Below are 26,649 nucleotides of genomic sequence, written 5' to 3' on the forward strand. Positions count from 1 at the left end.
ACAGCAGGGACTGCCCTCTGACAGTACTTCCATCTCCCAACACTCCCATGGAAAGGGACGCAAGACAGGTCTAAATTATATGAGGGCACACCTTGAGCACATTTAAGACTCAGAGCTGTAGGCTCTTGGGTCTACTCAATGAGAAGCTGGCTTGGCCAGAACCAAAAACTAAGGATTTGGGGAGTTCACCCAGTGAGGGTGTCCAGTCAACGGAATGCCCAGTGCAACAACCAAAGAAAGCCTGGTGTCAGGCAAGGTCAGGAGGGAGCAAAGACCCTTCTGAGACGCAAGTCCTAAATACTAAGCTCTATTACCCTCACCATGGCACTTTCTCCCATCTAAAACCCGGCATCCCGCCCTGGTCACCACCTGCCCACTGATGGCTCGACAGCTGCGAAGGGCTAAGCTCAGTGGGACAGGTGTGCGGCCGGAAGTCCCGCCCAGCGGATGTGAGCCTGGCTGGCGCGCGGGCGTGGGAAACCCAGTCAGGCGTCGTGGTCTAGGCTGCCACGGGGACGAGCTGGTGTGGGCCTGACAGGGGCCCTGGGTTCTAGGGTGGAGAGGCCACGGCCTCGGCTTCCCGCCTTCCGGTGGTTGCCTCCTGGGGCGGAGCTGTGGTGGCGGGCGTGGCCCCGCTTCCCTGGCTCACCTGAGGAGGTGGATTGAGCTGAGGGCAGGGGCTTCCCTGACCTGGCGCCAGGCCCACGAAAGGGAAAAGGTCGTCCCCGTCTGCCCAGTCGGGCGACTGTGTGCGTCCGCGCTGCTCCCCGGGATCCCGGGGCGGGGAAAGCGGCGGCCCCCACGGGGATTCGGTTTGGGAGGAAGAGGACGGGAGCGCGTGCCCAGCAGCAGCAGCTGACGCTGGGAACTGGGCGATTGCTCCCGGGAGGTCCGCCGGAGCCGGGCTCGGGAGCCGTGCATGGTGCCCCGCGGAGAGCAGTGGAGGGAAGTCGTGGGCCTGCCTGCCCTCCTCACAGGCGTTCCTTCTTCCAGCTCTTTAGGTGAGCCAGGCCTCCGGAGCCTGGAGCGAGGGAGCCTTAACCCACGGAAAGACGGTGGACCCGGAGGCTGGGAACCCCGGGCGAGCCGTGACGGGGTGCGCCCCACGTCCTATCCATCCCGTACAGAAACTGGTTCCTGGGACCCTCTATTCCCTGGGACCTGAATGGCTTATGTCACACTGGAGCAGAAAAGTTGATAGTGCACGTTAAGCGCTTGCCTTTCTGCTCCGGTTAGAGGATGCCTTCCACAGTGTAGGATTCCAAGGACAACTTCCATAAGTGAATGCTAGGATTTTTCAGCTCTGCCAGCCCCACCCAGGAAGATATTTTTGTCTCTCATGGGGGGAGGGAGATATGTAGAGTTTTTTTTTCCCCCACAAAGCTTTTGATGTGACCAATTTTAGAGTAGTGAATTTCGGGGGCTGACCTAGTGCTTAATGATAGACTCTACCTTGAGTCCCATCCCCAGGACGAAAGAGATGTGCAGAACACTAATCAACTAGTTTTCTTATTTATGTTCTCTATTAGTCTTCCTAGTAACGTTTGCACCTGACCTTGTTGGTTTGGAGAGTAAATTAAGTAAAACCTGTAAGGATGGTGTGTCCTGTTATGTAAAAACTTACCCCCGCCCCGTGAGATCAGGGTAAAAAAATTTTACAATCTCATTGTTAGTGATAATTTGTATCCACAAAATTACTGAAAACATTTTGTAATTGCTTGAGTGGGAACATGCTTTTGACTTGGGAAGTGAGCTATTTTTAATTTTAACTATCATTTTATAATTTTTTTTTTTTTTTTCCCGAGACAGGGTTTCTCTGTATAGCCCTGGTTGTCCTGGAACTCACTCTGTAGACCAGGCTGGCCTCGAACTCAGAAATCTGCCTACCTCTGCCTCCCAAGTGCTGGGACATTTTATAATTATTTAACCTTTTGAAAATGACAGCTGGTCCTTTACTGCAGATATTTATTTTAATGACATCTATTTGTGTGTGTATGTGAATGTACATGTGTGTGCATGCATGTACGGGTTAGCACATGTGTGGTTAGAAGTTAACCAATGAGAGTCTGTTTTTGCTTACTATGTGGATCCCAGGGATTGTCCCTCCTGAGTTTGTGAGGGGTTTTGTTTGTTTGCTTGTTGGTTTTGAGAGAGTTTTTTAGCTCCTTCCCCCCCACCACCACCCCTTTCTTTTCTGGAACTTTAAATGTAGCTCAGAATGGCTTCAAACTCAGGACTCTTCTTCCACTACCCTTCCTGTCTGAATATTACAGACATGCACCGTCATGCCCAGAATATTTCATTCCTTAAAATTTTTTTAAACAAGTGGACTGCTTCATGAATTTGTGTCTTATTCCTATGAAGGAGCTGTGCTAATCTTCCCTGTAGCATTCCTATTTTAGTATATGTGCTGTTGAAACAAGCATATGGGCCAGAATATTTCTTAGAAGCTGATCTAACTAAAAATGCCCTATCTTATAGATGAAATATAAGGGAAAAAGACAAGCATGGAAAGTGAGAAGCCAAAGAAAACACAAGGTGAGAATCCATGAATCATGTAGTTACATTAGTTTTATGTATTTCATAGTTGTATAATTGTAGGTATATTCATGCATGTGTGTTTGTGATATATATATATATATATATATATATACATACATACATATACATACATATATACACATACACACATATATCACAAACATCTAGAAAACAAAAGAATCATTCATCAACTTACATATGTTCTCTGACATTATTCTGAGAGGACACGAACAAACATCTACTTACCCCAGATAGGGATTTTTCAACAGACCAAAGTAAGGATACCACCAAATCCAACTTGGTAAGCCAGTAAGCTTGCTGGAGCTACATACAACGCATGTGAATGAAGAGTTATTTACAGAAACAGTAATGACTCAAAGGCAGCTGTATCATCAGAAGCCTACCCCAGCTCATGAAAGCGGGGAAACTGGAACACACAGCACAACCTACATGCAGCTTCACAGGTTGAAAAGTATCTCTTTCAGGAAGCTCAGTTGTTCTCTGTCTTTTCCAGGCAGTTGAGTTGGTCTGATCCTTTTCGAAGCAATTCTTTTGGTCTTGGAGTACTCCTCAGCAGTCCTTACATCTTATATATGAGGAGGGAGGGGCCCAGCATGTCAGATTAGCTTCAGGGACTTCCTTAAGCTTCTAAGTGGTCTACTTCCTAACTATTAAGGAGCCTTGTCTTGGTTTTGTTTTGTTTTGTTTTGTTGGTGATAGGGTCTCTTAATGTAGTTTTGCCAGACCTTAAACTCACTATGTAGACCAGGCTGGCTTTGAATTCCCAGAGGTCCTTCTGCCTTTGCCTCCCTAATGCAGGGATTAAAGGTATGCACCACCATCCTGGGTCTTAATGAGCTTCCTTGCCGGGCGTGATGGCGCACGCCTTTAATCCCAGCACTCGGGAGGCAGAGGCAGGTGGGTCTCTGAGTTCAAGGCCAGCCTGGTCTATAGAGTGAGTTCCAGGACAGCCAGGGCTATCCAGAGAAACTCTGTCTTGAAAAACCAAAAAAAAAAAAGCTTCCTTGCAAGATGATAAGATGATATATATTAACTTAAAGGAAAATAATATACCACAGCATACATTGTGAACGCCTGCTTTGTGCCTGCCTTAGGGTTTTACTTCTGTGAACAGATACCATGACCAAGACAACTCTTATAAGGACAGCATTTAATTGGGGCTGGCTTGCAGGTTCAGAGGTTCAGTCCATTATCATCAAAGTGAGAACATGGCAGCATCCAGGCAGGCATGGTGCAAGAGGAGCTGAGGGTTCTACATCTTGTTCTGAAGGCAAACAGGAGAAAACTCTTCCAGGCAGCTAGGATAAGGGCATTAAAACCTACACCCACAGTGACACATCTACTCCAACAAGGCCACACCTCCTAATAGTGCCACTCCCTGGGCCAAGCATATACAAACCATCACAGTGCCTATAATATAATTTCTGACATCAGAAATTATGGGAAAGTCATGCTGATACTCAGAGTGCCATATGAGCTGGGCATGGTAGCTCATGCTTTTAATCCCAGCACTTACAGTGCAGAGACAGGCAGATCTCTGGATACAAGGCCTGCCTAGTTTACATATTTTTAGGCTAGCCAGGACTACATAGTGAGACTCTATTTTTAATAATAATAATAATAATAAGTCCATATGATAGTAGATTTATTGGCAGAATATAAAAGATTTCCTTCGACATGGTGGCTCACTATTGCAAGGGTACTGTCAGAAATGCAGATGAATATGTTTATGTCGGTCTACACCGTCAAAATTGTTTTTTTATTTTGTGTCAGGCTTTCACATAGTCTAGGCTGGTCTCAAGCTCATTGTGTGGTACAGGATGGCCTTAAACTTCTGATCCTCCTGTCCCAAGTCCCCAGTGCCGGGATTATAGGCATTTGCAGTAATGCCTGGGTTATATGATGCTAGAGATTGAAATTGGAGCTGTGTTGGTGCTAGGCGAGCTCTTTACCAATTGAACTACATACTGCATCAACAACAGTAAGTTTACAAGGTACAGTGGCTGTCTTAGTCAGGGTTTCTATTCCTGCACAAACATCATGACCAAGAAGCAAGTTGGGGAGGAAAGGGTTTATTCAGCTTACAATTCCATATTGCTGTTCATCACCAAAGGAAGTCAGGACTGGATCTCAAGCAGCTCTGGAAGAAGGAGCTGATGCAGAGGCCATGGAGGGATGTTACTTACTGGCTTGCTTCCCCTGGCTTGCTCAGCTTGCTTTCTTATAGAACCCAAGACTACCATCCCAGGATGGTACCACCCATAAGGGGCCTTTCCCCCTTGATCACTAATTGAGAAAATGCCTTACAGCTGGATCTCATTGGAGGCATTTCCTCAAGGGAGGCTCCTTTCTCTGTGATAACTCCAGCTTGTGTCAAGTTGACACAAAACCGGCCAGTACAATGGCTTCATTGGCATTGATTTGCCACATAGTGCCACTTTAATTAATTACTAGCCTGCCCATGGAAAACTAGGTTCCTTTATTCTAGTTTCAACTACTATTAATTAACTCTCATATCAGACATCATTCATCAAACCATGAATTTGTTTTCTGGCTGGCTGGCTGATTTATAATGAGGGCCAAAGAGGCCTCATCAGAGTTCAAGTTTGTTTTGTTTTGTTTTGTTTTTGTTTGTTTGCTGCCACCCTCTCCCCTCACTGGTTTCTCTGTGTAGCCTGGCTGTCCAAGAACTCACTTTGTAGACCAGGCTGACCTGAACTCAGCCTGCCTTCCAAGTGCTGGGATTAAAGGCATGCATCACTACTCCAGGCTTCGAGAAGTTTTTAAAAAGCTGAGAGGTAGCTCAGCCTGGGAAGCTATATAGGGAGGCAAAGATAATGAACATGGCTGGAGGGGTGCTGGAGACCCTGCTGTTCTAGACAGGCCACTCCCAGGTTCAGGTTTGAGAGAAACTAGAAGTGAAGAGAGAGAGGCAGGAGAAAGAGTTCAAAGTCATCCATCGCTATGTAGCAAGGTTGAGACCAGCCTGGGCCATATTGAGGCCATGTCTTTTGTAAATGAAAAGCCGACTAAAGACATGTGGAGGCTGGTGAGGTAGCTCAGTGGGTAGAGATCATTAAACCTGACAATATGAGTTTGATCTCCAGGACCCATGTAGTAGGAGAGAATCAACTCCCACAAGTTGTCTTCTGGCCTCCACCTCCCCCAAACACAGTGGTTTAAAAATGTTATGGATATGGGTACTCTGCTTGCATGTATATTTGAACCGCTTGCATACCTGGTGTCCGCAGAGGTTAGAAGGCTGCATCAGATCCCCTGAAATTATAGTTGCAGACAGCTGTGAGCTGCTAGGCAGTGCTGGGTGTGATCCCAGGGGATGAACGCCAGACTGAATATCTGATTTGAAAAGATTTCCTTCTTGGGATACACAATGTGAAACTCAAAGGACCAAAAAGGTTTTAAAAATAGAAAAAAAATATTTCCTTCTAGATTGTGCTGCTTTTGCATTCTGTGTAGTATCTTGATGCTTAAAAGTTTTAAATTGTAAGCCAGGCATTGTGATGCATTTTAAGAACATGCCTTTGAGGTAGAGGCAGGCAGATCTCTGTGAGTTAAGATCTGGCCTGCTCTACATAGTGAGTTCCCGGAACAGCCAGACTTACATACTGAGGCCCTGTTTCAAAATAAATAAACACCCAAACAAAAATATTTAAATTTTAGGTTTATCCAGTCACGTTTTCTTCTGTTTCTTGTAGCTTTTGGTACTGTGTGCATTTCCTTCAGGAATTGAAGGACCTTGTTTACTCAGCCCCCAAAATGGTTAAGTGAAGAGGAAATGTGATAATTGTATAGTTAGGGAGGTGCTTTGGCGAAGACGAAAAGACTGTGATAGGAAACCTTCAAATCTGAGAAGGACGTGCTGAAAGGAATGTAGGAACACAGCTTAAAATTTGCCCAGAACTGAAAAAGCACCATGCCTTATTCGAAATTTTCTTTGGCATGTTATCAGTGTGATATTGATAGCCCGATGATGTTAATAGACATGATAATTATGAATGTTGGATGTTGCCCAAAGTCAACTCAATAATAACCTTTGTACCATATATTGTTCAGACAGATTACATCACAAATTGTTTAATTGAAACACACTAGTTGATTTTTTATAAATAGAAGACTAAAGATTGATGTATCCCAGATTTTTGTAGTATATGTCTTATTTTTTAAGTTTACCCCTTGTAAATGTTAGTTCAAGACTTATGCCAAAAATGGCGAGATGGCTCGGCACATACTGCCATGTCTGACAACCTCATTTGATCTCTGGGACTCACATGATAGAAAAGTGATTCTTACATATTATCCTCTAACCTTCACATGTGCCTCCTCATAAGTAAACAAACAAATAAAAAGTGAATGAATAAACAAATATAATAAAATATTGTTAAAGCCAAAACAAAAGAAATACAAACTTAAAAAAAACAAAACAATCCAGGCAGAGATGGCTCATGCCTTTAATCCTAGCACTCGGGAGGCAGAGGCAGTCAGATCTCTGAGTTTGAGGCCAGCCTGATCTACATAAGAGAGTTCCAGGCCAGCCAGGACTACACAGAGTAACCCTGTCTGGAAAAAAAGCAAAACAACAAAGTTATTCCAATACCTATTTGTCATTTACATAGTAAAAGAGGATTTGATTTTTATTTGATATGTTATCTTGACTGATTTTCATTCAAATATGAAATTTACCCTGTATTCCTTGGATAAACTAACTTGGTCATGATGCATTGTTAATATATTGTTATATTCAGCTTACTCAAACATCTTACTAGATGTTTTTACATGAAAGATGCTAGTCTGTAGTTTTCTATTCTTTCTAATGGTTTAGTTTTGATACAAGGATAATGCCAACCTCAGAATAAGTCAGGAAGCAGGCATCATGGTGTGCTCTGGTTACTGAAGAGGCTAAGGCATGAGGATCTTAAGATTGAGATCAGCATAGAGTATAGTGAGGCCTATTTTTTTTTTCTCATTGGGAAATAACCTTTTAGATACTATTTCTTCTTTAAATGTTTGGTGGAGGGGCTGGGGGAAAACTGGTGGAGTTGTCCAATGTAAACACCTGAAACTAGAGTTTTTGTTGTGGGAAGCTTTGTAACTATGATTTCAGCTTCTTTCATAAATATAGGTTTATTCAGATAACTTGCTCTTGGGTGAGTTTGGATGATTTACACCTTTGAAAGCATTTTTTTTTCTTCTATTTCATCTAAGTCATTGAATCTGTATGAAGTTGTGCAAAATGTTATCTTCAGAATCTAAGGTAGTTGTTTAATTATAATGTCTCTTTCTATAGCTTAGGCTGGCCTGGAACTTAATATGTAGTCCTTGAATTTATAGAAATCCTCCTGCCTCAGCCTCCTAAATGCTAGGATAATGGGTGTGAGCTATTATATCTGGCTCTTGTCTCATCTGATATTGGTAATTTGTGTCTGTACTCATTTATCCACATTTGTCTGGCTAGAGAATTATCAGTGTTACTGATCTTTTAAAAGCACTTTCTCTGTTTAATTTAAGTTTATGTTTATGTGTATGGATGTTTTGCTTGCATGTGTATCTGTGCATGCCTGATGCCCGAGTGAGGTCAGAAAAGGGCATCAGCTCTCCTGGAGTCAAGTTACAAACAGTTATGAATTGTCAGGTGGGTGCTGGATCCCAGGTCCTCTGGAGGGCAGCCAGTGCTCTGCACCATTGAGCTTCTTTGGGGCCCATTTTTCTACCTCACTGACTTCAGCTGTTTTCTTTATAGGTTTTTCGTTGCTTGCTTTGGGCTGAGTTTATTCTTATTCTAGTTTCTTAAGGTAGAAGCTAAGGGCATTGATTTGAGAGCCATTTTTTTTTCTAACAGGTATTTAGTACTATAAATTTCCTCATAAATACTTCTTCATTAGCATGCTCTAAATTCTAATGTATTTTCATCCAGTTCATTTAAAATACCTTTTGAGGATATCTTTATTGGATTATAAGGCAAGCATTTCAAAGATGTGTAATTATGAAATAGAATTTGAATCATTGTTCTTTGAAAGGAAACTCTGTGTTTAAACTAATAAATTCTTCCTTCTCCAGCAGAAATGAAGACTGACCTGAAGTTACTGTTGGAATGCCTGAAGTATCACATGGGCAACCCTTTGTCACAGAAGGAGGTTCTGATCACGATTCATTCAGTTTGTAAACAAAACAGTAAGACATAATAATTCACTTCATTCAGGATTCTATTTTTTCTCCTTTTTTTCCCTTCTCCTTTCTCTTTCCCTCCTCCTCTCCCTGTTCTCTGTGATGGTGTTTGCCTCTCCCCTCCTTACCCTCCCCTCTTTCTGTCTTCCTATTCCATCAAGTAACCCAGGCTGGTGTGAAACTCTTGATCCTTCCGACGGCCTCACTAGCCCTGGGACTGTCTGTGTGCCATGACATGGCAGCCCACAGCCCACAGCCCAAGCCCAAGCCCCCTCCCCCTCTGATTCGGCTTTGTAGTACAGTAATGTATCAGCATGCATGGTTGCTTCTCTTCTGCTCAGTGTGTGTGTTATATTCTTTCGTTTGGTTCTTTTATCCTTAACAGAGTAAAGGAAGTAAATATAATTTCTTGTTTTACTTGCAAATCTTACAGGTGATGCAGGTATTTATTTCCGGGAAATTGGTGGTTTGATGTTTATAATAAACCTTGCAAAGTCAAGTGAGCAGAGCTTGGTAAAAGAAGCAGCCTTATACACATTAGGATCCATTGCAGAAGAAAATGGTAAAATATAAAGTGTTATCTTTATGTGCTTGAAATGATTTCAAATAAGCCTTTAATTTTTTTCTCTTTATTTAAAGGTGAGCATCCTCACACTTGGTTGACTCTCATTATTTAGGGTTATTTTTGTTTGTTTCCTGTGGAGATGTTTGTTGTTTTTGGTTTTGTTTTATCTTGAGTCAAGTTTGCTGTAAAGCATAGGGTGGACTTAAGTGCACCGTTGTCCTGGTTTGCTTCCTAAATATTGCTATTGCCTCATTCCTCGTGTTATTTTTGACCTTTGAAAAGACTTTTGCATCTCCAAACGTTTTTTAAAAATATCATAAGTATTCTTTGTCTCTCTGTTTTCGAAGCAGATGTCTGAATTTTCTTAAGTTTTTTTCCTTGCTCTGTCTTTTCTATTAGTCTTCTCACTTGGCCTCTCTTTTCACTTGAGATGATTTTCATTTGTTATTCGGTTAGGATTTTATTGGCAATTCCAGGGTATTTTAAATGTTTGGAGCTGGTTTGGGACTGGCTAGATGGCTCATTCGGTAAAGGTGCTTGCCAACCTCAATGACCTGAGTCTGTTGCCTGGAGCTCACATGATGGAAGGAGAGGACCAACTCCTGTAAATTCCCCTCCCATCCATGAGAGTGCTATGGCATGTCTGCACATAGTGGGTACACACATTTGTGTGTTTGCACATACAAATAAGTAAATAAATGTCATTTAAATTTTTTTTTTAAATTTTATCCTTTTTTAAATATTTATTTTATGTATATGAGTACACTGTAGCTGTCTTCAGACACACTAGAAGAGGGCATCGGATCCCATTACAGATGGTTATGAGCCACCATATGGTTACTGGGAATTGAACTCAGGGCCTCTGGAAGAGCAGTCAGTGCTCTTAACCACTGAGCCATCTCTGCAGCCCTTAAAATATTTTTTAAAACTGCTACTTAAGTAAGCATGCATCAAGTCTTCATGGATTTGACTGTTTCTAGTACATGCCAGTTTAAGTGGCTGTTTCTAGCACATGCCAGTTAAGTGGCATCTACTTCAGAAGCATCTTCGGTCTGACAACTTTTGTGTTTTGTTCAATATATTTTTGAAATGGTTTGTGCTATTATATTACAATGAAAATTGTATTTTATGTTTCAGTTTACTGTCAGCAATCTTTGTGTACTTCAGAATTATTTCAAGATTTAACCGGGCTCTTAACTAATGATGATTCAAGCACAAATTTGAAAAGAATGTCTGTCTATGTTCTTTTGGTTCTGGTTTCAAATAATAGTAAGTACATTCTCATAAATGCTTATACAAATTTTAATATATTTTTGGAGTAGTCATTAATACTTTTAATCTAGTCGTTTTTATAGTAGTGCCTTTATTTTTTAAAGATTTATTGGTTTATGTGTTCTATGTATATAAGTACTTTGTCTGCATGTATATCTACACATCAGAAGACAGCATCAGATAGTTGTGAGCTGCCATGTGGGTGCTGGAAATTGAACTCAGGACCTTCAGAAGAGCGGTGACTACCCTTAACCACTGAGTCATCTCTCTCTAGCCCTGCCTGTGTTTGTTTGTTTGTTTGTTAATTTATGTATTTATTTTTTGAGACAGGGTTTCACTATGTAGATGACACTTGATCTTGGACTCTGCTTCCCAAATGTATTAGTAACTTTTTATTTCATCAACATGTGAGAGATACTAGTTCTAAGGAAGGAAGTAGTGTATGCATTTTATCACAATATTCATTAATTTTAACAGTGAAGTGATGCGTACATATATTTTATATATGTGTATAAAATAAAAAGTGTGTATGTAGTTAAAACTTTGCTTGTGTATGTATACGCATGTGCATGTGTTTGTGCTTGACGTAGAAGCTTGTTGTTGGATACCCTTCCTCAATCAATTTCCACTTTATTTTGAGACAGAGTCATTTACTGACTCTGAGGCTTTCCAATCTCATTAGACTGACTGCCCGGTGAGCCCCCGGCTCAGACATAAGCTCCCCGGCCTAGGCTCTTGTTTATTTTCACAGAGTGCTGGGGGTCAAACTTAAGCTCTTATGCTGCCACTTTACTGACTAAGCCATCTCCCCAGTCTTCCATGTTTTAAAAACTTGTTTCATTTAACTCTTGAAATTGTTAGCTACTTGAATTGCTTCTAGATTTTGTTTTTTGTAACTGTGGAAAATCTGAAAAAGATTTGTAGTCTTTCTAGTTTGGAGATTATTTTCATATTGTAACAAGTATAATTTAAAGTAAGCAGTTTGCAATTTTTAGAGGAAAACTGAATGCTGTAAATTGCTAAGCACAATATATTTTCTATAATAAAGCTGGCTATAGTGTTTTTTTTTTAATTTATCTTTTTATTAGGTATTTTCCTCGTTTACATTTTCAATGCTATCCCAAAAGTCCCCCATACCCACCCCCCCAATCCCCTACCCACCCACTCCCCCTTTTTGGCCCTGGGGTTCCCCTGTACTGGAGCATATAAAGTTTGCAAGTCCAATGGGCCTCTCTTTCCAGTGATGGCCAACTAGGCCACCTTTTGATACATATGCAGCTAGAGACAAGAGCTCCGGGGTACTGGTTAGTTCATAATGTTGTTCCACCTATAGGGTTGCAGTTCCCTTTAGCTCCTTGGGTAATTTCTCTAGCTCCTCCATTGGGGGCCGTGTGTTCCATCCAATAGCTGACTGTGATCATCCACTTCTGTGTTTGCTAGGCCGGCTATAGTGTTTTTAAAAGAAATTTAAAAACTTTAATTTAATTAAATTGTGTATGGATGTTTTGCCTACATGTATGTCTATGCACCATGTGCATGCCTAGTACCCAAGGAGCCATAGAGGGCATCAGATCCCCCTGAACTAGAGTTATAGATGGTTGTAAGTGACCATGTGGGTGCTGGGAGTTGATCCCAGGTCCTCTAGAAGAACTGAAAATGCTCTTAACTGCCGACTCATCTCTCCAGCCCCTTGATCATAGGTTTTTTTCCTACTGTAATTCTGTATACTTCATAATACTTTAAAGTAGCTTAAAAGCTAATTATAATACCACTTAAGTATCTTAAGTTTTATAAAATTATTTTTAAATAAAAGTCATATTCATGTAATATCTGGCTCTTTTTTAAGGAAATGGACAAACTCTTGTGAGAGAAGTGGGTTGTATTGAAATTCTGTCACAGATGTTCAGGTAAGTAAATAAAATGTCTTTACTATTATTGCTTAGGACATTTATAAAATGCTTTAGAACATATATAAAATTTCATTACCTTTTCTTTCTAACCCAATAGGACAGTTCTTTCCAATTATGAGTTGAATTTGTCAGATAATAGTGTTTTCCAGAGCTATCTGTTATGGTCGTCTGTGTGCAGTACTCTGTGTGTATGTGTCAACAATCCTCAAAATGGTAATTATTTCAACAATTGAAATACAAATATAAAAACAAATGTTGACTGATATTTTGCAAAAATCAGATTAAAACATGGTGTTCTTCCTTTCAGATGAGAATCAAATGCTTTGTTGTTCACTTTTTCCATGTGTTAATGAATGGCTAATGAACTGCATGAGACCTGAGGTAATTCGACCTATATGCTCATTTATTGGACTTACTCTTGCAAATAATAGTAAGTATTCATTATTTTTTAGGTTGTATATTAAGAAATGCATTTAAAAGTGTAACAAAAAAATACAAAATTCAATTAATGAGTTTAATACTTCTAATTTAGAACATTTTGAATATATTTAGATTGTTTTGTTTGTGATAGGATCTCACTATATAGCCCTAGCTGATCTGGAACTCACTATGTAGACCAGGCTGGCCTCAAAAGTTCTTGGCTAGTCTCTTGAAGATAAGAGAATCTTGGAAGTCGATATTATTGGAAAGATGTTGGCAACAGTATAGTTGTTTCTTGGGAGGTGGGGTCTGAGAGTAGTCTCCTGTGGCCCAAACTGGCTTCTATAGCTGTATGTGTCTGTATAGCTAAAGATGACCTTAAATGTAGGATCCTCCTTTTCCCACCTCCTGAGTTCTGGAAATGTAAGTATGTACCACTATACCCATCTTGCAATATAGGTTTTTCCCCCCTTCCTAAATACCCTCACAAAATAAAGCAATGAAATCAACCCCTCCCAGGACGTACACTCTAACCAAAATGGAATTAAATTAGAAATGAACACCATGGGGCCAATGCAATGGCTCAGTCTGTAAAGGCACTTGCCATTCAAAGAGATGCAAGTCTGATGGAGCCATGTTTGATCCTCAGAACCTACATAAAAGTGCCAGGAGAGAACTGACTCCACAGAGTTCTTCTCTCACCTCCAAAGTGCATGTGCACGCATGTGTTTCCACACACAACATGCACATGCATATATGACTCCTCAGTAATAAATACAAATTTTATATTTAAGTAACATTTATTCTTTGAAAAAAAATTAAAATATAACAAAAATAAAATACATAAGAGAAAACAAAAGCTATCATATCAGAGTTGGGCAAAACAAACAAACAGAAGGAAGCAAGCCCAAGAGAAGGCACACGAATCAGAGACTCATTTGTTTGTATACTCAGGATTTCCATAAATATGCTACTCTGTAAGCCATAATGTACATGCAGAGGACCTGGTGCAGACCTGTGCAGGTCCTGTGCATGCTGCCGCAGTTTCTGTGAGTTCATAGAAGCTTTGCTTCCTTGGTGTCCTCTGACCCTTCTGGCTCTTATCCTGAGCTCTGAGGAGGGAGGGATTTGGTAATAGCATCCCATTTAGAGATGAGTGCTCCAAGGTCTTTCACTTTGTGCATAACATCTGGCTGCAGGTCTCTGTATTTGTTGTCTGCCACAGGAGGAAGCTGTCCTGCTGATGGCTGAGCAAGGCACTGTTTCCCTGGTCAGAGCATAGATGCAGTTTTAAAAAATAAATATACAAAAAAATCTCGAAAAGATGACTGGTAACCAAATATGTGGTTATTAAAAACTTAGATTTCTGGAGGTTGTGGAAACCGAAGAGATAAGGATGTTGAAAGTTCAAGGCTAACCTGGGTTACATGTATAGTGAGTTATACTGGGCTGTGATGCTCTTATCTTCCTCTTTCCCAACACATCCCCCTTCAAAGATATAAATTACCAACCTAAATTACCATAAGAAGGGACATCACTCTAGATTTTGTTTCCTAGTTTTTATTTGATGTATATATGTATATATATATATGTTTGTCTACATGTGTGCCTATGTACTACATGTGTGCCAGTGGAGTCAAAAGAGGGCATGGATTCCATGGGAATGGAGTTACAGTTATGAGCTGCCTCTTGAGTGCTGGGAATCAAACTCAGGTCTGCTGGAGGGGCAACCAGTTCTCTTAACTGCTAAGCCATCTCCCCATTCCTCACCCATGATCTTATCAGAGCTGTTTGTTTGTATAATGTGCATGCATGCTCTGCTGCATGTACATCTGCATGCCAGAGAGGGCATCAGTTGCCTTTATAGATGGGTGGTCACGAGCCACCAGGTGGGTGCTGGAAAGTGAACTGAGGAGTGAACTGAACAGCTTGTGCCCTTGTCTGCTGAGCCATCTCTCCAGCCTCCTTACCATAGCTTAGTAAAGTAATAGTAGAAACAGTTTTATATCATCCAATTAGAAAATTCTAATGACTTGGACAAATTCTTTAAAATATAGAAATGACTAGAATTTACTCAAAAAAGATAGATAATTTGAATATTCCTCTATCTGGAATGTCTATTTATTTGTTCTTTTTAAATTTATTTTTGAAGGCTTTTTAAAATATGAGTATTTGCCTGTATGTTTATGTGTGCAGTGCCTTTGGAGACCAGAGTGTATAAATGCCTTTGGAATTAGAGTTACAGACGGTTGTGACCCACTGTGTGGGTTTTTGAAACTCAACCAAGGTCCCCTTCCTTCAAGAAGAGATAGTGGTCTTAACCAAAGAGCCATCTCTCCAGTCCCAAGTTATTTATTTCAAGACATGGTATTGTGTAGTTCAGTCTGGCCTTGAACTTGTTGGGTAGCTGAAGCTGGCTTTGAGCTGGTTCTTTCCCCTCCACCTCCAAAGTGCTGAGATTACAGGTGTATGCCATCACACCTGATTGATTCCACAGTTCCGAATCAAGCAGAATTCACAAACTAAAGCTTTAATAAACACAGGGGAATATGAGAACCTGATAATTTTACTGGTAAACTCTACCAAACAGGTCAGGAAAAAAAGCCCCCCAGAATTCTATATAAATTATTCCTAAAAATATACTTAGAAGAAACAATTCTGAATACATCCTGTAGTGTTATACCCAAGTCAAAAGAAGGCATTTCAATAAAATTATACGTCAAATCTATTATGAACATAGATATAAAAATACTATTGGTTTATATGAGACAGAGCCTCATATAGTCTAAGTTGGCTTCAAATTCTCTATGTAGTTGAGCATAACCTCAAACTTCTGAACTTGCTGCCTCTTCCCCCAAATGCTAGAACTAATTACAAATGTGTACCATCATCATGCTTGATTTATATGGTGTTAGGAGTTAAACCCACTGCTTTGTATATGTTAGGCAAGTATTCTAACCAACTCGGAGTTACATTCCCAGCCCTAGATGTAAAAATATATAGCAATATTTAAAAATCAAGTTAGGATGATGCCATCTGTGTGAGTCTGTCCTGCTCTACATGGTGAACTCTTTTTGAAAATTATTTTTCATCTTTTTTTAAAGATTTATTTATTTGTTTGTTTATTTATTTAATGTATATGCGTACACTATCTATGTACACCTGAATTTTATCATATTTCTACATAGATGGTTGTGACCCACCATGTGGTTGCTGGGAATTGAACTCTGGACCTTTGGAAGAGCAGACAGTGTTCTTGACCACTGAGCCATCTCCCTAGCCCCATAATAAGAACAGCCATTGGCTGTTGGCATCTTTATTTTGATCACAATTAATTGAGGGCAGGGTCACTCAGTGTCTTAAATGTGGACTCTCTTATCTCTGGGGCACCCGTCTTGGGGGCCCAAATTAGTACTAGAATACAAGCAGCATTTTGCCAACCGTAAGCAGTATTACTACAAGGACATACAAAATAAATAGTATTTCTATGTGCCCCAACAAATTATTAGAAACGTAAAACTATCATTTGTGTCTGTTTATGTATGTTGTGGGCATGTACTCATATGCACATGTGGTGGCAGATACACTTCCCTGTGCATTCCAGTGTGGAGGTCAAGGAATACCTTTGGGTATTTTCTTCTATCACTCTCTACCATACTTTCTGAGGCAAGGTCTCTCACTGAAACTGAAGCTTGCTGTTTCAGCTAGACTTGTTGGTCAGCAAAGCCCTGAAATCTGCCTGTCTGTTTCCCAGCAACAGAGCTATAGGCAACACATCTTAAGTGTTGTCACTGTGGTCCAGTGGACTAACACAGCAAAGCATTGCAACGTTGCAGAAAGAATATGTAAACCATGAGATGTATAGTGTTTGTGGGTGGGTTTTAACATTTAACATTAACATGTATGTGTGTGCTTGCTTGTCTGTATATGCACTATGTCCATGCAGGCACCCACAGAGTCCAGCAGGCGTTAGACTACATGAGACCTCGTCTCAAAAAAAAAAAAAAAAAAAAAAAACTAAACTTTGAAAACCACAAACAGGAACAAAACCATCCTTTAAAAAATAATTTAAAATACTGTGTGGTCACCATAATGTTGAAAATGTTTGCTTGTTCTTAAAACTAAGATGGCGAGATGGCTCAGCAGGTAAAGGCTCTTAGCATCAAGCCTGACTGTCTGGATTTGATGCCCAGAATTTATATCATGCAAGTTGAAAACCGTGTTCCAAAAGTCATCCAATGGCCTCCACATATGTGTTGTAGTATATGTGTGTACATTCATATGAATAAGTAAATGTAAAGATGAATTAAAATTTTTTGAGTGAAGTTTTTAAGGGCCATGAAGTCAGTGGGTAAAGGTGCTTGCTGAGAACTGACTCCACAGGGGTTCTCTGACTTGCATATGCATCATAGCATGCAGTTTCTACTCTTTCCACAAGAATAAATACAAATATTCCCAAATAAATACAAACTATTATTTTTATTACATTGTATAATTTTTAGTTCCTTTCTCAGATAGTGGAACAAACCTGTAATGCCAGCATTGGTAGAAGCAGGGAAACCAGGAGTTGAAGGTCAGTCATAGCAACATAAGGAGCTCAGTGCACTCTGGGCTGCATGAGACTGTCTCCTAAAACAAAGATAATTAGATAATTAATATAAACCCAAAATATGTTTTTGAAAAGAGGTAGTGGCTAGAGATGTAGCTTAGTGGAGAAATGGTGATGTTGTATGTATACGTTTCTGATTTCAGTCCCTAGCACCAAATAAATGAGCTGTGTAAATTCTGGATGTGATATTATTTTAGGCAAAAATCTCTTTTATTTACAGTATAAAATTTAAATTTTGCTTTTAATTGTCCTGGCATTTAAATCATCATCCTCGGAACTAGACGAATCTAGGAAAAAGTTTTGTGGCAGGATTTTAACTACTGGCCTCGTATCCCTTGGTCACAAGCCTGTTTCTAGGTTAGAAGCTTTAGAGATACTGACTTCAGAGCTTCAGGGGATCCTTTCTTATCAACATTATTTTCAAGCTGGGGCATGGTGACAGGTGCCTGTAACATCACTTGGGAAAAAACAGCAAGAGAATCTTGAGTGTGAAGCCAGCTGGGGTAAATAGTGAGACTTTGTCTCAAAATAAACTTATAGGGCTAGCGAGATAGCTCAGTGGGTAAGAGCATTGATTGCTCTTCTGAAGGTCCTGAGTTCAAATCCCAGCAACCACATGGTGTCTCACAACCACCCGTAACGAGATCTGACACCCTCTTCTGGCATGTCTGAAGACAGCTACAGTGTACTTATATATAATAATAAATAAATCTTTGGGCCTGAGCGAGCGGAGTTGACCGGAGCGAGCAGAGGTCCTAAAAATTCAATTTCCAACAACCACATGAAGGCTCACCACCATCTGTTCAGCTACAGTGTACCCATATACATAAAATAAATAAGTAAATCTTTTTTAAAATAAAAATAAATAAACTTATATATATACTATATAAACATAATTTTGTATATATCAGTTATTGAATCTTTTCTCAATGATATGTTAGAATTTTGTGCTCTAAGAAGCAAAATACTTAGGTGTAAATAAAAGTCATATGTGGCAGGGTATGATGGCATACTCCTCCAATCTCAGCACTTGGGAGGCAGAGAGGAGGATGTCTATGAGTTCAAGGCCAGCCCTCAGGACAGCCAGCCAGGAATACATAGAAGAAACCCTGCTTCTCAAAAAACAAACAAACAAAACTATATGTGAGACACATTGTAATTTGTAGAGCAAAACAGTCTGAGATATGAGTTATGCTGGAATTTAGAAAACAGGCAGCTTGCTGGTCATAATACAAGATAAATGAATGAATCTGTTCTTTCATTGTTATTAGGTTGAGTTAGGGTCCTGCTGTAAGCCCAGGCTGCCTCTCACTATCTTTTGCCCCGACCTCATAGTCCTAAGATGATAGGGCTATACTTTTCCATTCCCCACCCATACTGAATTTGTTCTTTATAGCTCTACTGAAATACTTGTTTAATAGTTATGAAGGGCACTTTATTCATATTACAGAACAGGCCAGCTCTCAGAAATGAAATGAAAGATTTCCTATACAAACAAAGGGCCGTCTTACTCTACATATCATTGTACTGTGTCAGGGGGAGTGTTACTATGTTACTATGTGTGTGTGTGTGCACATAAATAGACAAAAGCTGAACTTTTAATCCCTTAATTTCGGAGAGTTTCAGTATTTGAAAAGTCAAATAAAAATATATTTAATATAAAATGAGTGAATAAAACAATACACCTGTCATTTTTTTTGAAATATTAATGGTTTTGCTGCTTTATTTCTTAAGCACATGCTCAGAACTGCTTTGTATCTTCGGGTGGACTGGATGTTTTGTGTCAAGTTCTTGTGCAGCTGGAGTCTGATTCACACAATACTCTTTCCAGTGCTAAGCTTGCAGTCATAGTGACAAAGACCATGGATGCATGTATTACTGATAACTGTGAGTCAAAAAGCTTAATTTTCTGTAATTGCACTTTGTTTGAACTGAACATGGTGAATGTTGAAATGCTACATTATGTACTATTGTGGGAAAAATTTCTAGCTTCTTACAAGTGAAAAGGAATCAATTCCTAGTTTAAGGATGCATATCTAAGTCTGACTTTAGGTCTAATGAGAGAATCAAAATAAGACCGTCTTATTCTTAAATTGTTATCTCACTTAAAAAGCTGTGTTATCCAACAATATGAACTACCCAGTACCCCCAGAGCTCATGTCTCTAGCTGCATATGTAGCAGAAGATGGCCCAGTCGGCCATCATTGGGAAGAGAGGCGCATTGGACATGCAAACTTTATATGCCCCAGTACAGGGGAACGCCAGGGCCAAGAAGTGGGAGTGGGTGGGTAGGAGAGCAGGGTGGGGGGAGGGTATAGGGGACTTTTGGGATAGCATTTGAAATGTAAATAAAGAAAATATCTAATAAAAATAAATAAATAAAAATAAAATTTAAAAGAAAAAGTAGTGTTATCTAGATGTGGTGGTGCCTGCTATGATCTTCTGCACCCCAGCCAGCCAGGGCCACATAGTGAGACTTTTGTCTTTAAAAAGAAAAGCAACCTTGATAAGAAAAATTTTACATGACAAATCAAAAGACATTGAGATATCAGAAATGGAAACTCAATTTATAAAATTTTGGGAATTGTGTAAATAATTGGATTTCACCTATGGAGGTGGTTCAGCAGTTAAGAGCTCTGGCTACTTTCCCAGAGGACCTAAATTTTGTTCCCAGCACCCAAGTTGAATGGCTCAAAACCACCTATAACTCCAGCTCCAGGGATATGACATCTGGTTTCTGCTGGTACCTGCACACACATTGCATCTTCTTATATAGAGATACATACCTATACATAAAGCTTAAAGAACTAAAACATGCCTTTATGTGACAAGGGTGATGTCTGACATACCAGGTGCATAAATGAGCAGTAGAACCAGAACCACAGACACATCTGCTTCTCATTGTACAATCATTTAGAATGGTAGTCTGTAAATTCTTGCAATAGGAAGTCTTTACATTCACCATCAGGCCAAAAAGTAGATGGCTGAGCTTTTAGAGATGTATTTTATGTATATGAGTGTTTTACCTTAATGTTTTTATGTATACTATGTGTGTGCCTAGTAGCCATAGAAACCACAAGAAGACGTTGGATATCCTGGAACTTGACATACAGGTGACTGTGAGCTAAGATGTTAGTGCTAGGAAGTGTACCTGAGTCACCTTCTATAAGACCAGCAAGTTCTCTTTACTACTAAGCCATCTCTTCAGCCCCTAGCTGCCTACTTAATAAGCAGTAACTGAATACCTCCTGTGTGCTGAGTCCTGAAGACCTAAAAATTGTTGAGATGTAGTCCCTTGAACCATGAGATGTATCAGCAGGTAGAGGTGCCTGCAGCCATGCCTGACAACCTGTGTTCAATCCTGGAACCCATGTGGTGAAATGAGAAATAAAGTGATCCTTTTACCTGTATGTGTGCAGCATGACCATGTGTAAGTGCACACACAAACACATTAAGAAAATATAAAAAGTGTAAATGGCCGGGTGGTGGTGGCGCACACCTTTAATCCCAGCACTTGGGAGGCAGAGGCAGGTGGATTTCTGAGTCTGAGGCCAGCCTGGTCTACAAAGTGAGTTCCAGGACAGCCAGGGCTACACAGAGAAACCCTGTCTCGAAAAAAAAAAAAGTGTAAATGATATATAGTTCCTTGAGTAATTCATAACCTTGAGCATTGTTCATACCAGTATTATTAGACTCTGGATGAACTCTACTGAAAGCCCTATAAAGTCCATGTAGGATGGTGCATACCTATGAAACCAGAATTTAGGAGGTAGAGGTAGAAGAATTAGTGTTCAGTGTTAGCCTCTGCTTAATAGTAAGTTTTAAAGCCAACCTAAGCAGTTTAAGACCCTGTCTCAAACAATCAAAAGTAAAGTAAATATATACCTTATGAGGAAAAGTATAGCTTAACATAGTATACTTCTTGAATCTTACCACAGTTAAGCATAGGCTTATATATCCTTCATTGCAGCATCAGATAAGAGGATATTTCAATCAAGCAGGGTTTGATTATCTAGTAATGCCCTTACTGTCCAGTGTAGATACCAGTAGATATATAAGGTAAGAGTACATATATTCAGCTTTTAGGACTATAGTATTAGTTCATATGTACAGCATCATGTAAAGCAACTAAAAAAAACCCATTTTTTAAAAAATCACATAAAGAGAAAACACACAAAGAGCCTCATGGTTCTCGCTGCATATGTAGCTGAGGATGGCCAAGTCGGTCATCAATGGGAGGAGAAGCCCTTGGTCCTGTGAAGGTTCTGTGCCCCAGTATAGGAGAACGCCTGGGCCAGAAAGCGGGAGTGGGTGGGTTGGGGAGCAGGGGGAGTGGAGAGAGGATAGGGGGTTTTTGGAGGGGAAACTAGGAAAGAGGATAACATTTGAAATGTAAATAAAGAAAATATCTAATAAAAAAGAAAGAAATGCTGATAATTCTTACAATTTATAATGATTTAATGATAGTTCTTATTGTAACAAAATGGTTATCTTGTAACCGAGACAAATATACTGTAATGTTCTATGAATCTAAAAAGTAAATTCATATATTTTTAACAGTAGTTGAAAAAAATCACATTAAGGGCTAGTTATGATGGGACACCTTTAATCTCAGCACAGGGGATGCAGAGGCAGATGGATTTCTGTGAGTTTAAGGCCAGTCTAATTACATAGAGAATTCTAGGTCAGCCAGAACTACATGGAGAAAACTTGTCCCAAAATAACAACTAAAAGAATATATAATGAGGACTATAGTAAGCCATCATTATCTTACAATATATTTATTTAAGTTAATATATTAGATATTATGTGACATGTATATATTAGATATTATATAGGCCTATGATATCTTTCCTGAATAAACTCTGCAAACATATTGTACATTTGTACTTAGAAAATTTAAATTTGTACTTATTTTTTTCTATTAAACTAGCAGCTGCTTTTACAGTGGTATTATCCAAGTACCGCATTGTTTCTACACTTCTGGCATTACTGCTTCATGAAAGTCTTGATTCAAGAGAAAAATTTAGCATCATACTTGCCATTGGTCACTGCACGGAGGATTGTGGTAAGTTCTCAATTAATTCAGTGTGTGTACTAGCACAGAGGGGTGGAAACATGGTTTTGCTTCTTTCTCCTCTTAAAATCCAGCTTTCCCTCCAGTCATTTAAGCTTCTTATTTCCTTTCTCATATTCTATCCGGCTAGTCACTGAAGCTCCTGCCTCTCTCCATTTTCAGTCTTCTCACCATGTCAGTATACAATTCTAATCCTGTTCTCTCACCAAAAGCCTTGAAAGGTCAGCTCTTCTAACCTTCAGTGAAAACTTGAAAGGTTTGCTTTCCTCTTCCTGTGTCCATCCCAGCCTCCCATAGTTCACTCCTTCTAACAGCCTCCACTCTAATGGTCTCCCTCCTTGTCTCACTTTCCCACTTCTTGTCTTCTCCCTTCTCTCTCGTTTCTTCTGCTCTCTTCCCCCAGCTTTTGCTTCCTTTACCAGTTTCTCTATTCTTTCTCTTAACCTTTATGAATATTATTGTTTCTGTGTATATATAAGTGTCTCTCTGGAGATGCACAGAAGCCAAAAGAGGAGGGTATCAGATCCCCTGGAGACAGAGTTATAGGTGGTTGGGAACCATTTGATGTAGGTGTTGGAAACCAAACTTGGGTCCTCTGCAAGAGCAGCAAGTGCTCTTAATCACTGAGTCATCTCTCCAGCCCCAGTCTTGATCTTTAAAAAACCAAATGAGAGCTATTTGTTTACTGGTATGAGGTATGGCCTGTTGTGGCTAAATTTTAGAAAACATTTTATTTTAGAATGTGGCTACATGTTAGAAATCATTTATGAGACTTAATGTAGTTTATATAAGCAGATTATCACCTAAATTAAAAATACTTTTAAAATTCTTTATTTTAAAGTTTTAATTATGTTCATAATTACTATAGCAATGAATCATGATCTCATACTTAAATGCTTCATGAAAAAAATAATCACCATTTTAATTTTTGATATTTTTACAGAGAAAAATCAGTATGAACTTTTAAAAAACCATGGGCTTCCACTGATGATACAAGCCTTAACTGAGTTTAAGAATGAAAACCTAAGCAAAGCTGCCACTTACGTGCTTCACAACTGCAAAAAAATTAGTAAGTTTACCGTTACCTTAGGAAAAGATCAACTGGCTGGGTGTGGCGGTGCACACCTTTATCCCAGCCCTGGGACGCAGAGGCAGGCAGATCCCTGGGAGGTTTAGGCCAGTGACATCTACATAGGCAGTTCCATGTCAGCCAGAGCTACACACTAAGACTTTTATATAAAACAAACAAGCCCAAAATATCAGCTGTCAGGCATAGTGACACACAGCTTTGATTTCAGGACCAGAGGCAGATCTTTGTGAGTTACACAGTAAGAACCCATTCTAAAGGAAAAGGAAAGATAATGACCAACACTGCTAAGATAAATTCATATGTGTTCTAGTGAGCCAAGCCTTCCAGCTTCTGGGTTACTGTGTTAGGCCTGGAAAGAGCAGATATAATTTGAAAATGACTATTAGGGTGTTTTCAGCATACTCAAGCCTATATTGAAGAGAACCTCCAGATAGCAGCAGCTCAGAGAATTCACTATTTTATGCCTCGTAACTTATTTTTAAATCATAAAGTACATTTGCTTATTTATTTAAGAACATAAATTTTTGTTATATGCTAAGTTTCATGTAAGGCACTGGGATTGAGATACAGTTATAAGGAAACTATGTACATATAAGTTTAGTCTAAGTAAAGAAATAGTAATTCTAAAAACTGAGACTTGTTATTATTATAAATTGACATCAAGATTATAAGGGAGTAGATTGTGGCTACCTGGAAAACTATAAGCAAAGCTATGGTTTTGGGAGAAAGGGTCCCAAATCATAGAATGAAAGTAATTCTTGAGTAGAGATCTGAATTGCTATGGACAAATATCTTAGGTCTAAGCAACAGGTCCTAGCTTAGGAGGGAGCCTGGCGTATTTAAAGAATTGATAAACAGCCTAGCTGGAGCCCAGAGAGCTGGTAGTAGCTATAAGATTTCTTTGTGAACCATAAACTATGACCATAATACATTTTTAGGAGGATGGTGTTTTAAGCATACCTATTCTCCTAGTTCGCTTTCTACTGTTGTAATAAGCACAGTGACCAAAGCCACTTGGGGAGAGAAGAATGTCTTTCAGCTTACACCTTACACTCCGTTATGAAGGGGTGAGCTCAGGAACTCAAGGCAGGAGCTGAATCAGGGACTGGGGGGGCGGGGGGTGCTTACATGGCTTACACGACTTGCTCAGCTTACTTTTGCATACAACCCAGGACCACCTGCCCAGGGATGGCATCTCCTCCAGTGATCTGGGCCTTCCTGCATCAATTCTTAATCAAGAAAACGTCCCACAGACTCACAGGCTTGTCTCTAGGCAATCTGATAGAGGCACTTTCTCAGTTGATGACTCTAGCTTGTGTCAAGTAGATGAAAAGCTATCCAAAACAATCTACTTTTGGTCTAGAGATACAGCTGAGTAAGAGAGTATGCTTAGCATGTTATTGGCCCTGACTTTAATTCCTTCATTCCAAACAAACTACTTTAAAGCCAATAACCTTGTATCTGGAATAACATTTTCCTCTAACTATGAAGAGTGGAGCCTAATTTGTGATTAAGTCCTGAGTTTCTGCTGTGTACTCTTTCTACTCAGTTTCAGGACCAGTTATTGTATATGGATATAGTTTGAAGGTGGGATGGGTGGAATATGTAAGGTGTTATTAAAGTGTGACAGTAACACTTATAATAATGACAAACTCCTTATCCCCTTTCCCCTCCCTGCCCCACGCCATCCCATATTACAAAGCTGGGAAATTATCTCTAAGTCTAGGACAGAATTCTCTTGGTGAAAATGAAACTGAACTAAAGGAGATAAGCGGAAAAGAGACTCTTAGAGAGCACTGGAAGGCAGCAAAGGAAACTCTGTGCAGAATAAAACAATTTGAAAAAGGAGGGAAAGAGGTAAGTTATTCATTTCCCAGAATATTCTATGCAAATATTTTAAAATAGTATAAGAATGTTTTTCTCCAGTTGTTTTAAAATATTTTTAATGTAAGCCTAGTGGTGTAAATTTTAAGAGTAATACTTAAGGACTGAAGTTTGAACATCTAACAGATTTTTTTTACATTTATTTTTATCTTTATCACTAAAAAGATTCTATTTTTATTTGTGTGTGTGTGTGTAAGAGAGAGGGGGTGAAGGTGGGTGAGAGAGAAAAAAGAGAGAGAGAGACAGACTCCTTATGCCTGAAGACGCCAGAAGGACATAGGATCCCCTGGAGCTAGAGTTATAGGTACTTGTGAGCTGCCTGACCTGGGTGCTAGAATTTGAACTCATATTCTCTAGAAGAGCAGCAATACTTCTTAGTTACTGAGCTATCATTCCATGACCTACTTATTTATGTGTATATGTATGTGTGTGTGCATGCCACAGATTTAAGAGAGCCCTAAAAAAAAAAAAAGAAAGAAAGAAAGAAAGAGGGCGTTGTATCCCTTTGAGCTAGACTGATAGGTAGTTATGAGCCATTTGATGCGGGTGCTGGGAACTGAACCCAGGTCCTCAGCAAGAGTAATGTGCTCTTTCAACCACTGAGTTATCTCTTCAGCTCCTAAATGATTTTTTTAGTTCTAATTTAATATGCATGTGTGTTTTACCTGCATTTATGTCTGTGCATCATGCACATGTCTGGTACCCAATAAGGCTAGACGAGAAGAGAGTATCAGACCCTTCAGAACTGGAGTTACAGATAGCTGTGAACCATGCGGATACTGGGCATCAAACCTGGATCATGGGAAGAGCAGTTACTGCTCTTAACCTTTGAGCCATTTCTATAGGTGCCTCACATGAGTTTTAAAGGTATGTGGGGGTGTGGGTATGTTCCTATGGAATTAGGTGTTGAATCCCCTGGAACTAGAGCTACAGATGACTGTGAGCGACCCAATGTGGATGCTGGGAAGTGAACTCGGGTTCTCTGGAAGAGCACCAAACTTTTCTTTTCTTTTCTTTTCTTTTCTTTTCTTTTCTTTTCTTTTCTTTTCTTTTCTTTTCTTTTTGTTTCTTTTTTTT

The 26,649-nt window shown here is 39.7% G+C and overlaps 1 protein-coding gene and 1 non-coding gene across 6 annotated transcripts in view; one reads left to right on the forward strand and one right to left on the reverse strand.

Moving 5' to 3' along the window:
- Positions 1-509: 509 nt before the first annotated feature.
- The window catches only part of Terb1 (telomere repeat binding bouquet formation protein 1), a 56,421-nt gene continuing 30,281 nt past the window's right edge, over positions 510-26,649 (forward strand). The window contains exons 1-12 of one of the 5 annotated variants that reach the window (XM_029480331.2): positions 510-1,001; positions 2,482-2,538; positions 8,638-8,751; positions 9,179-9,307; positions 10,448-10,579; positions 12,429-12,489; positions 12,590-12,705; positions 12,800-12,922; positions 19,256-19,408; positions 22,455-22,589; positions 23,542-23,667; positions 25,391-25,545. In XM_029480331.2, the coding sequence (XP_029336191.2) occupies positions 2,508-2,538; positions 8,638-8,751; positions 9,179-9,307; positions 10,448-10,579; positions 12,429-12,489; positions 12,590-12,705; positions 12,800-12,922; positions 19,256-19,408; positions 22,455-22,589; positions 23,542-23,667; positions 25,391-25,545 (1,275 nt within the window). In that variant the 5' untranslated portion in view covers positions 510-1,001; positions 2,482-2,507. The remainder of the gene's footprint in view (positions 1,002-2,481; positions 2,539-8,637; positions 8,752-9,178; positions 9,308-10,447; positions 10,580-12,428; positions 12,490-12,589; positions 12,706-12,799; positions 12,923-19,255; positions 19,409-22,454; positions 22,590-23,541; positions 23,668-25,390; positions 25,546-26,649) is intronic. The other 4 variants (XM_021170431.3, XM_029480333.2, XM_085843669.1 and 1 more) reach the window with 4 other exon arrangements.
- LOC115031889 (U6 spliceosomal RNA) lies at positions 2,320-2,426 on the reverse strand. Its single transcript, XR_003837521.1, has one exon. It is a non-coding gene; the product is annotated as a U6 spliceosomal RNA (small nuclear RNA).

This window comes from Mus caroli, unplaced genomic scaffold, assembly GCF_978045245.1.
Source record: "Mus caroli unplaced genomic scaffold, Mus_caroli_1 scaffold_10, whole genome shotgun sequence".
NCBI lineage: Eukaryota > Metazoa > Chordata > Mammalia > Rodentia > Muridae > Mus > Mus caroli.